Source organism: Phoca vitulina, unplaced genomic scaffold (genome assembly GCF_004348235.1).
Source record: "Phoca vitulina isolate PV1807 unplaced genomic scaffold, GSC_HSeal_1.0 scaffold6, whole genome shotgun sequence".
NCBI lineage: Eukaryota > Metazoa > Chordata > Mammalia > Carnivora > Phocidae > Phoca > Phoca vitulina.
In genome coordinates, this window is record NW_022589709.1 from 47,309,711 (window position 1) to 47,321,863 (window position 12,153).

Sequence of the window (12,153 nt, forward strand, 5' to 3'; positions counted from 1 at the left end):
AAGTATCTGTATGATAAGTTAGCAAAAACCCTGATAAATTAATGAATCATTTATTCCTCCTATAATCACAATCTTGTGTGCTGGCGCAGGGACCCTTAAGCTTGGTGCAGGTGGAATGACTTGGCAGAGGGACTTCAATCAAAGATCAGTAGTTTTCTTGCACCAGGATTTTTTCTTTTTTCACAAATCTATTCACTCACTTGTTGGGAAGATAAGTTAGTGCCTCCGAGACCCAGCTGACCCAAATGGGACCCAGGGTTTGGCTGTTTGCTCAGCTAAGGGGCTGGTGACCCCATGGGTATCTGTCTGCTTTAGTTGATATGCTCAGGGCTAAACAAAGACTTTTGTTTGTTTTGGCCTCATGGGAAGAAAGATGGTCAGAGGCAGGAGAATGGATGACGTAATATCTATTCCCTACTTGGCTCAGTGGGTGAATTTTGAATTGTTATGGTGAAAGATGTAGAACCAGGAGCCAAAGGAGCTATTTTCATGAGAGACCAAGACTCCCGGTTGAGTGAGGCTGCTCTGGGGCCCCTGTGGCTCAGGGATGCGGCAGGTGGCATCTTTGTCAGCTTTTTGATAGGGAAATGGTGGCTTTAGAGGACTGTCAGATAGCATTCTTGACAGAAACAACGGCGGCACTGATAAGGTCTCTCCCTCAAGCGGTGTCCGGGGCAGTGAGCTTGAATAAAGACGCTGAGGCAGAAAAATGACTGGATTTGTTCCTGAGCACACATTTCTTGGGACTTTTGGAACACTTTGGGAAGACTTTGCAAAGGATCAGAAGTGTGGGTGGGCAGCTGGGAGCATCCCATCAGTAGAACTGCTTTTTTGTTTTGCTTTTTACTTCTTTTTTTCTTTTACTAAATAGCAACTGGGTTAGGACTATAGTTTCTTTTGTAACAACTATATTGAGATATAATTCCCGTGTCAAATAATTCATCCACTTGAAGTGTACATTTGAAAGATTTTTTATTGCATTCATGTCTTTGTGCAATATTAAACTGGCTTTTAATGTTATTATAATCTCTTTTGTATAGACAAGGTGATGAAGCTAAGGAAAGTTGAGTTTGACTAAGACCTACCTTGGTTTTACTTATGCCATATTGCCTTGTCGGAAGAAACTATTTTTCCTAAGAGCTACTGTCAGAGCTAATAATAATAATAATAATAATAAGTGTAGCAGTAAAACGAGTGCTACTTATGTTTCAGGCACGTGTTAACCTCTTTGTACATATTGTATCATGTAATCATCACAACAACTCAATAGTAGGTACTACTGGCCTCATTTTATAAATGAGGGAACTGAGGTTTAGACTGGTTAAGGAACCTGATGGCTGTAAGTGGCTGAACCAAGATTATACCTGTGAATCCTGCAAAAGTGAGAATCAGACTCTGCTCCATGTCATGCTCCCAGTTGTACCAACTACTAAAATTTCTATTTCTTACTGATCCCACACCTCTAATTCTCAGGTCATTTATTCAACAAAAAGAATTTGCACATCTTAAGCCTGATAAATAATAAAGGACTGGAATGGTAAATAGGATTCATCTTAAGGGCCAACTCCAATTAATGACATGCCAGTTAACAACGGAGTTCTGAGCTCACCCACCGGTGTCGGCAGAAAGCCCTCAGGATTGATTGGTAATGTCTGGTATGGGTGTTGTGAGGGGATGGGCAACATGGGGTTTCATATTTGCCAATCCTGAGAGTCTTTCCCAGTCTGAACACCCTCACTTCCCTGACGGCTGTCCAGTCAAATGTCCCTGGGGGCACAAACTTCTAGAAAGCAGTTTCAAAATATCAGCGTTTGAAATACAAACAGCATAATAAACAGTTTATATAAAGAAAAGAGGAATAGAAATCATTTACAGATACCACTCATCCAACTGAAACCAGGCTTTATCTGAAAATGTATTTACGATTTTAAAATCTGAAAATAAACATAGGAACAGAGGCCCTAGGCTTATTTAGGTGTCTTCACAGGGTGGACAAAGTGAAGAGGGCCCTTAATAGATTCCTAGAGTTGCTCTAACAAAGTACCACAAACTAGGTGGCACAAAACAACAGAAATTTATTGTCTTAGAGTTCTGGAGGCTAGAAGTTCAAGATCAAGGTGTCAGCAGGGCCATGTTCCCTCTGAAACCTGCAGAGGAATCCTCCCTTGTGTCTCGCTAACTTTCAGGGGTTTGTGAGCAGATGGTATTCCTTGCCTTGCAGCTGCCTCACCCCAGTCTCCGCTCCATCTTCCCACGACATTCTCTGTGTCTCTCTCTGTCTTCCCATGGCCATCTTCTCGTAAGGACACCAGTTATATTGGATTAGGGGCCCATGCTACTCCAGTATGACCTCATCTTAATTAATGACCCTATTTCTAAACAGAATCACATTTTGAGGTACTCAGGGATAGAACGTCAACATATCTGTTTTGGAGCAGACACATTCCACCTGCAAGAGCCCCTAGACCAAAGAAGGGTCCGGTGATGGGATCCTGAATCACTTTTGAGCCAATTGTTAAGATACTAGACCAAAATCCAGCATCGCTGCGTTAGAGAGTGACTTCCAAAAACACGGTAGACGGAGCTACGGTGGACTCCCTTCTATACAGAATTCTGGATAACAAAGAAACAATATAGTCAAGGTTAGAAGAAAGAAAGGACTCTTTCCAGAGATTATAAATGAAGATGGAACTAGAAGCAAGAATGGTAAAGGGCTACCAGGTCAAGCAGATAGATGCTGGGCTTCCCATCCCTAAGTAGAGACAAATGATATGGCCATGAGTTGGGAGGAAACTGTAACTGAAATGTCTAGTCCTCCTGTAGAGCAGACTAGAAAAACATCCACCTATGAGTTCAAGAAGCTATAGGAAAGCTTGTTACCTGCTTGGATGCTGGGTGTAACGACGGCCACAAACAGTCTCTCGTGGGAAACCCGAAGTTCAAGCTTTGATCACACCTACGAGCTTTTATACAACCTACATGATGTGGGAATCCCAACGTGATAAGTTGTCAGTAAAACTGGTCTAGGACCAGTGAAGCAAGACAGAGAAAACACGTAACTACTAGAAGGTGGTACATCCACAAACCAGGGGCATGGGACTTGTGCAGAAATGCTACCGCCCTGCTCATAAACATGAGCTTATGATCAACAACTAGAACTGAGGGCAGGAAAACCACCTCTCTCTGCGGTACCCGCTGGGGTTGCGGGAGGGGATCCTCAAGGCACCCCCCTTTTCACTTGTGGTTCTGCAGGAAGCCACTGTCTGCCCCCACGGACGGGAGCAACTGCACTCCTGCATGCCACACAAGTTACGGCGCCCAGGCCAAGTCTTCCTGAGGCCGCAGACACCAACCTGCCCCCCAGAAAAGAGAAGATGATACATCACCCTTTGTGGTGACAGCAGTCTCCTTGCTGCCCCCAGGAGTCTAAGATGCATCTTCCTGGTCTGATAGGATCTTATTTTCTAGAACATCGCACGAATCAACCAATGTCATTAGGAGGCCCCTGCAACTGCATTTTACCTCAGGATATTCGCCGTGGCTTTCCTTTCCTGGGGAAGAAGGTCTGGGTCTCGCAAAACTTCTTCTAGCAAATTGAGGACATTCATCTTTAGTTCATTGTTGAGTTCAAAATCCTACAAAATAAAATGCATCTTGTAAAATTTTAGTTGCAAAGGTTTTAGCTCCATGATACGTGACACCATTTCTCATGATAAAATCTCTAGAAGCTATGTATGCAAATTAAAATATATGGACCCTAGGATTGCTTTCCCCACCAGAGATCCCGAGTTCATTGGTTTGGGATGGGGTCCTATTGTTGGTATTTCTGACAGGCCCCCAGGGGGGTAGGAAAATTCCTCAAAGGTATAAACGCTTCCCTTAGCCTGAACCACTGTGCCTCCTCCCCACGTTTACTTCTACTCATCTTTCACATCTAGGAGGTGATCAACTTTCTCCCAGGAGCTTCTTTATTAAATCCAATGGGATAAAGGGCTTTGCTTTGATGCTCCCATGGTACCCTCTACCATAACCTGCTGTTTTGTAAAGGCTGAAATAATGGTCTGGTTTCCCACTGGACCATGTGTCAGATCAGTAACTGGGGCATAGCAATAGCTCAAAAAAAGATCTTTTGCAAGAATAAAATCTGTCATTTGGGCAGTGACTTGAATTAAGAACTTCAATACAGGTATGCTAAGGGCTAAAGAATAAATGACATTCACAGACTGATGGGGCATCAAGCAAGCCCAGGAGTGAGATTGAAGGGGCGCCCACTGGCAAAGTTGGGACAAGATGAGCATCAAAATGAATCATGACAGTGATAAGTGATCACAAGTAATTCACAACTGAATCAACACAACCTGTAAATCCCTACTGATGCTCACAAAGACATAAAAAGATAAATACAGAAAGAGGGTGGAAGAGAAACTTTTCTTTAGAGTAGAATTCCAACTAATAAATGCAAAGAAATAAAAGAGTTAGAAAAATCACCATTTTGCCCAAAGCAGTAATAACTGATCAGGCAACTGAGCAGATGCTGAAATTTTTGGGGAATCAGAATTAATAGTGTCAGAGTACCCTCCTGCCCCTGCCAGAAATGATTTGTTAATTACAAAGAGAGACTCTGGCAGACGTCACCTTAACAAAGTGACCCATTACCATCACCAATAACAGAACAAGCCCACATCAGGTACCTACTAATGTGATGCTCTGTGAAAATCATCAGTTATTTTTTTCCCCAAAATGCATCATCTCACATTTGCATTGTGAAGAAGCATTGTGCTCTTCCAAAATGTTAATGCATTGGAAGACAAAGAAAAACTAGAACTGTTCCATTTTAAAGGACACCGAAGGGACCACGAGGATGCAACATGTTAATCTGGATTAGATCCGGGATCAAGGGGAAAATGATAAAAAGGCACCACTGGGACAACTGGCAAAAGTCGAGCCAGGACTATGTACTAGTTGGGAATGTTATCAATGTTAAATTGTCCTGAATTTGATCATTTTACTGAGGCTCTTTAAGAGCAGGTCCTTGTTTGGGAGGGCAGGGAGGAGGCAGAAAGAGAGAGAGAGAGAGAACACAAATACGGTGAGCACGTTAAGTATTATGAGTGACCGTAGATGGGTATTAGTGTTCTTTGTCTTTTCTGGCATCTTTCTCTTGATTTGAATTTTTTAAAGGTAAAAAATCTGAAAAAAATTAAAAAGGTAACATCATGTCTCTTACACTCTTTTATTAAATGCATTCTTACGATACACTGACAGGCAGCATGCTGGGATGGTCAGGTTTTCAGAGATGAACTGCATGCTGCCATGTCCTGCTTTCAAGGTCCTTACTCTGATAGACTATCTTTCTTTTTTTTTTTAAAGATTTTTTTTTCATTTTTATTTATTGATGAGAGACAGAGAGAGAGAGAGAGGCAGAGGGAGAAGCAGTCTCACAAGGAGCAGGGAGACCGATGCGGGACTCGATCCCAGGACCCTGGGATCATGAACTGAGCCAAAGGCAGACGCTTAACCATCTGAGCCACCCAGGCGCCCGATATGCTATCTTTCTATGTGCAGGCGTGAACGTGTATTTTCCCTCCTACATAAAGTGACGCGTTATAACTACATTTTAACTTTAAGGAAAGTAATTTTGAAGCACTGACATTCTGAATTCCTTTAAATGATTAGAGAAAACATTGCTAATTGGAATGAATCCAGTAAAAAGAAAACAGCACACATTTCCTATTTTAGTAAATTAGGGGTAAAAAGGTCCATAATTTCACAAATTGCAGACAATGCGACAGTCTGCCCTAATTTGAGTTGGATATTCGTGTGTCTCAGTTGGGTGGAGAACTGTGTAACAAACTTTTCTCAATATTTCACTTTTACTGCTTGACAATCAGTACCATTTCTTTGGAACAGGAGCCAACCGGGCCTGGGGCAACACGGAGGTTAATATCTCTTAGCATTCTCAGGCTTTCAGCTGATATGTTTTCCTAAAATTTCATCTATTTATTGTCCAACAGCTTCTTGGCTATGGGTTTTTCTTCTAAAATGTATGCAAGTAGGGGCGCCTGGGTGGCTCAGTCAGTTAAGCATCTGCCTTTGGCTCAGGTCATGATCCCAGGGTCCTGGGATTGAGCCCCGCATTGGGCTCCCTGTGCTGCGGGGAGTCTGCTTCTGCCTCTACCCCTAACCCCTGCTTGTGCGCTTTCTCTCTCAAATAAATAAATAAAATCTTTTTAAAAATGTATGCAAGGAAAAGAGAGTAATATCTTCTTACTGTGTTTTATTTGTCCAACCCCTCCCCCATTTCAAGGCAAAGGGAATATTTGTAAACAGCTAATAACCTCACTAACTTCAATCCCTGAGCACTACCAAAGGATTTCTCAGCCATCAGGAATCTGTTTCCTAAATGAATATTGGTATTTATTGGTGAGATGATAGAGTCCTCCTGTAGCTGGGTCAGTCTCTAATGATGCCCATCATCTGATGCTAAGTGGTTTAGTGTGAAGGACATCAGGCCAGTGTTTGGACCTTGCTGAGGGATAATTAGCAGTTTCATCAACAAGCTCCACTGAGTACCTACTGTGCCCCATCCTGGGCTCAACAGGGGAAACAGTTCTGAGACCCCAGGAAAGCAAGATGTGTGAAAGGTCTTGTTAAGGAAAATAAAATGTCATTTTATCATTCTGAGCTCTGGAAAGACTAGCCTGAGAGAGACCTTTGAAAACTTGGTGGAATCTCACCAGACAGTATTTGAGGCATGATGAAGGTTACAGGTGAGCATTTGCTCTGCTGATGATGTAGCTGAGGTAAAGCGCATTACCCAATGATGGCCGAGTACGAAGTGTAAGAATTCTCACGCATAGTTTCCCCGACATCTGCACAGGTTTTTCCCATGTCCAAAGTGACATGCTATGCATGATTTCAGTTGTCCCTTGGCTGACCCAGGAGCAGACAAGGCAGGAACCTATGATCTTGGGTCACACATGGGCCACTGAGGCTGAAAGGATGTGATCATAAGGAAGGAGGTACCAGCGAGCAGACAAAAACACAGGTCGTCCATCTGACTGGTAACCTGTGCTCTTGTCTGCCAGTATGCCCATGAATCACCGCAGATTCTTTTTTTTAAGATTTTATTTATTTAAGAGAGAGAGAAAGCACAGAAAGTGAGAGGGAGAAGCAGACTCCCTGTTGAGCAGAGAGCCCGACGTAGGGCTCCATCTCAGGACTCTGAGATCATGACCTGAGCCAAAGGCAGGTGCTCAACCAACTGAGCCACCCAGGCGCCCCTCACCGCAGATTCTAATGTGGTAGGTCTGGAACAGGGATACTTTTCTAATGAGCTCCTGGGCGATGCTGATTACACTTTCAGTAGCAAGACTTTGCCATTATTTATTTTTTTAAATTCATGCAAAAAACAACTCCTCAAAAACTGACTAAAAAAAAAAATTCTGAATCCTCTGATGTACTACCTAGAATGTAACATTTTCTTTTTTACCAATGCATGTAAAATGCAGAATTGGCCATTTGAAAGTCCCTATTCAAAACGTAATAGCTACTACTTCAATAGAAATCTGGAGCAGCGAAAAGGCACTTGCCCTATTTAAATCCAGAGGTAGATTATTCATAATAAGTCTGCCTGACAGCCACTTTTAAATTATCTGGAATCTAATTTTTGGTCGCATTTCCCCAGGCCCTGAAATGAGAAATGAGAATCCTCCGTGGGGGAAGAACACCGGCTCCTTCTCGGAGGCAGCAATCGGGGCGCCCACGAGATGGCGCTCCTGGGTCGTCCGGCTCTGCGGGAGTCCGCACCACCTTTCTGCTCGGAGCTGGCGGGGGGCCCGGCGCAGCGAGCGGGGCCCTGCGCGGGGAAGCTGCCTGCTGTCGGGTATCTCATGCCCCAGATCAGCGAGCCGTGCGCGTCCAACAGGACCTGACGCAGTCACCCAAGCCATCCCAGCAACAGCTTATGTAGGTTAGTTTTTGTTTCCCAATGTTTGAAGCGGAGATGAGGAGACAGAAGATCAGAAAGAAGAAACCACCCTGCTTCCAAAGGTGCAGAGCCCGGAAAATGGGAGACTTTCACACTTCGGTCTCTAAAGAGGAGACGATAGTTCTTACTCCTTCAACAGTTCCTGAGCACCTCAATTTATGACGTCGGGGGGTGGGGAAGGCAGAGCAGACGACAAGCAGGGTGGGCAATGGGCAGATGAAGGAAACGTTACTAACCCCTGGAGCCCCAGGGAGAGGGGTCTGCAGAGGGGAGAGCGGCGGCCCTGCCCCGCCGAGTCGGAGCAGAGGTTGTGGGCCTGCAAATGCAGCTCCGGGAACCCCTGCAAAGAGGGGACAGCTCACGCGGACTATCGGGGAACAAAGCAAGTGCTTAGGGACAAGGGATTACCAGCCAATGATGTTAGATCCTCCTCAAGTGATAAGCTCTGGCGAGAGAAGTTTATTTTACCAAGATTTTGACTCTGCTCCGACACATTCATAAGCGATTAAAAGTATTTCCCCCAGGTTAGTGAGCAACTCCTGGGGTCATTATCGTAACTAAGACTTGGTGAGAGTTCACCACATACTAGGTGATATTTTAATCACTTTATGATCTAATTTAACACAGTTACAATCATTATTATTCCCATTTTACAGACAAGGAAGTCAAGGTACAGAGAATCAAAGTATCTTGTTCAAAGTCACACAGAGAGCAAGTGGCAGACTCAGGATGCCACCTCGGCAGGTCGGCGGAAAACCTGAGTTTCTAACTGCTAACACCACAGACTGTCCACAAACAGTGACTATCAGTGATTTAGTGCTGGTAGTTTGGGCTGAAAGACATTATCAGACAGCTGATTGTTGCCCTACTGAGTCTGGAGCTATTTCCCACCTATACTAACACCCATCTGAGATAGAGATCTTGAAACTCAGGTTTGTATTAATAAGACTAGATCATACAACAGAAAAATAATGTGTGACGCAATAAATCAGATTCTCCAGCCCGCTGACACTAAATCCCCAGCTGAGGCATGCAGGCAATTACATTCATTCAGGAGAGCAGGGTACTAATTAGTAATACACTATGCATGGCCAAGGGAACTCTAGGACATTGGGAAAATCTGATTCCATAAACACAGTTTGAGGGAAAAATGATTATGAGAATAATTTTCTCACTGTAATCAGTACAGTGTATTCCGGACCGTGGCCAGAGTTCTTAAAAGGAAAGTAAAAATACTGCAGAATGGAGCAAAACCACATAAATAGTTTTAAAACCTGGGACAGTGGGCTCATAAAGAAGGGGCTTAGGATAGGTTAGGCTCAAAAATAAGAGCCTGGGGTTTGACAATGATTTTCAAGAAAATGAAAAGCACGCTACTGCTTTCTGTTGTCTTTGACTACAGAAGATGAAGAATGTACATTGTAGTGTAGATTTAGGTTAGATCTGGGCCATTTTGTCAACTGGGAAACTGTGCCAAAGATGCTGAGCGATCTTCCCAAGATTTGTGCAAATCAACCTTGATACGCTGAGGGTACACGTTTCTGGATTCCTCATCTTAATAAACTAGAGATAACAAGCCTCTAAACCAGTGTGGTTTTCAGTTCTTTTGAGGACGGGAGACTTTATTCAGAAGTAAGTGTTGGAACCTGATCCCAGGGCAGATGGCGCTGGCTAACAGCTGGCAAGGGGGACCCTGCCCTGCACCTGTTTCTCACCCACCTGCACCACCCCTGGCCGGTTGGCCTTCTTGCCCCCTCTGGGCAACCTTGACGCTGAATCACAGTTTGTCGCTGGAAAAGCGAAAGGCAGGGTTTTCCAGCATTTCCCATCACCTAACTACAAAGATATTTTAAAAGCCTCTTTGTTTGCCCTACCAAAGGAACAACCTACTCAAAAGACACAAGGAAAGGCATTACCTTTGGAATAAAACCCAACAAAGCAACTTCACAATGATTCCAAACTTTCCAATACCTGTTCAACACTTAACTCATACGGTTCTAGAATCTCCAGAGAGAAACAGAATATATAGAAAATGTGTAACTGATCAGCATGTAGCAGCTTATGCACCAGGAGGAGGTGGTAAAGCCCAGATATAATTAAGCCCCATATTTGGTAAGCACAGGTGCTCCTGGTGGGGGCTCAAATATTTGTTGAATGAATGGACAAAAGTTCTGGGGAGGATACTTGACTTTGAGATGTGTAGTAATATGTTACCTAATTCTTCTTAAACTGGCGTTTGGGGAAATTATTTTAGCAGATGTGAGGTGGGAGGCTACTTGAGGAAGGCACAATGCAAAATGTGGAAGATATGTTAGGACAAAAATAACTGGGAGGAGGCAAATGGCAATGAATGACACCAACTCAGTGAAAAGAAAGAAGCCATGCAGAAAATAATTTATTCGACCATTTTCTAACAAATGATTCTGCATTTGAATGACTTGCTAAAATCCAGCCTTTAGACCTGAAGAGCTGCGCTTAGAAGAATTTTAAATACTGCCCACAACCTTGAAATCACGTAACTCCCAGCCTTACATCTATAGGTCTAAAAAGAGAATCAGTCAATTTAAAAAGCATTTATCAGAAGAAGGAAAAATTTTTCCAGATGCTATGTTTTCCACTGGTTTCTAGAGAGGTGGTTAATTGATAGGAGTGTAGCTTTCAAGACAATGACAAAGATTAGAGAGGAAAAAAAAAGCAGTTTGGAAAGGCCTGCTTTTAATTTTTAATTTTTTAATTTTCTTAGTTAATTAATGCCACATGCCAACAAAATTATCATTGACTTTAACTTGAGAATAAGTCTTAGTAAAGAGTGGTCTATAAGTTATACTTTGTTCTCCACGTCCTGACCCATAAAAGGGAAAAAGACTGGTAAGGAAAGCTGGTAGGCAAACCTCATCCCCTTCCCCATGGAGAAGACAGACCCAGTCAGGAATGTGGCAGCAGTAGAACCTTTGACATTAATCCAGGAAGAAACTTGATTATGCAAAGACATTAGCAGATACAGGTTGGTGGCATCTGGAAGCAGAATGGGCAGGAGAGGAAGCACAAGGAAAAGGGCAGCAGGTAGGCAACACCTTAAGACCTGAACAAAGGGACGCCTGGGTGGCTCAGTTGGTTAAGCGTCTGCCTTCGGCTCAGGTCATGATCCCAGAGTTCTGGGATCGAGCCCCGCATCGGGCTCCCTGCTCAGTGGGGAGCCTGCTTCTCCCTCTACCTGCCACTCCTCCTGCTGTGTTCCCTCTCTCTCTCTCTCTCTGACAAATAAATTAAAAAAAAAAAAGACCTGAACAAACCGGTTAATGCCCCAGTGCTGAGCTGGCTCCTTGGAGTCCTGGGGGACAGGGGCGCTGGTCCAGAGAAGGGCCCCGAGGACTCAGTCCTGCATGCCACAGTTTCCAGAAACACCCCCTAGGTCCACAAGTGATTATGAGCATGTAGAATGCAAACTGGAAGAAGAAGCTACTGATGTATATAAAATTCCGTATGGTGTTTCTCAGTGTTTTCTGTCCACGAAAGCCATCCACAGAAGGTTAAAGAATCCCGCTGGTTCTACAGAGGAAGCTAAATTTCTGTCTTGGCAACAATGGGAACTGAAAATAAGTTCCATTTAACACACTGGTTTCCTAAACTCTTAATTCTGTTTCACACAGACTTAAATAAATCCTGTTGTTAATTTCTCACCGAGTTTTCTTTTCTTGTTTTTAAAGACATGCATGGAAAGCTTAAGGAGAGTTTAAAGGATAACAATAGGGATGAACAAAAGATAAGAAACAACTCTGGTAAGCAGTCAAAGGAAGTAAGATCTTCTTACTTGGTTGTTTGCCTGGACCACAGAAAAAAGAGTTAGAAAATCTATCTTCAGGATTATAAAAAAAAAGAAGATGAAAATCCATAGTTATCAGATAACAGTTTCTGATTTTATATTTTATTTTATATTTTCTAGAGCACTCTGACAAATAATTCATTTGTGCATAAGAACCCCTTACAGATCATTTTGCCAGTTTTATGAATGAGGAAAATGGTAAGCTACATTGGAATCTAGACTAGAATTCAGGTTTCCAGACTTCTCTCCTCACCTGAGTCCTTTTTGACCCTGGAACTCAAGTGAAATGTGATGCCCAAGGCAGTCTGTTCTGACGGGGGGGGGGGGGGGGGGGGGGGGG

At 43.4% G+C, this 12,153-nt stretch overlaps 1 protein-coding gene across 4 annotated transcripts in view; it reads right to left on the minus strand.

Annotated features, from left to right (window-relative positions):
- Positions 1–12,153, minus strand: part of RASGRF2 (Ras protein specific guanine nucleotide releasing factor 2) — a 235,850-nt gene that overhangs the window by 24,282 nt on the left and 199,415 nt on the right. For all 4 annotated transcript variants that reach the window (XM_032404089.1, XM_032404088.1, XM_032404086.1 and 1 more), the window contains one exon: positions 3,523–3,635. In XM_032404089.1, the coding sequence (XP_032259980.1) occupies positions 3,523–3,635 (113 nt within the window). The remainder of the gene's footprint in view (positions 1–3,522; positions 3,636–12,153) is intronic.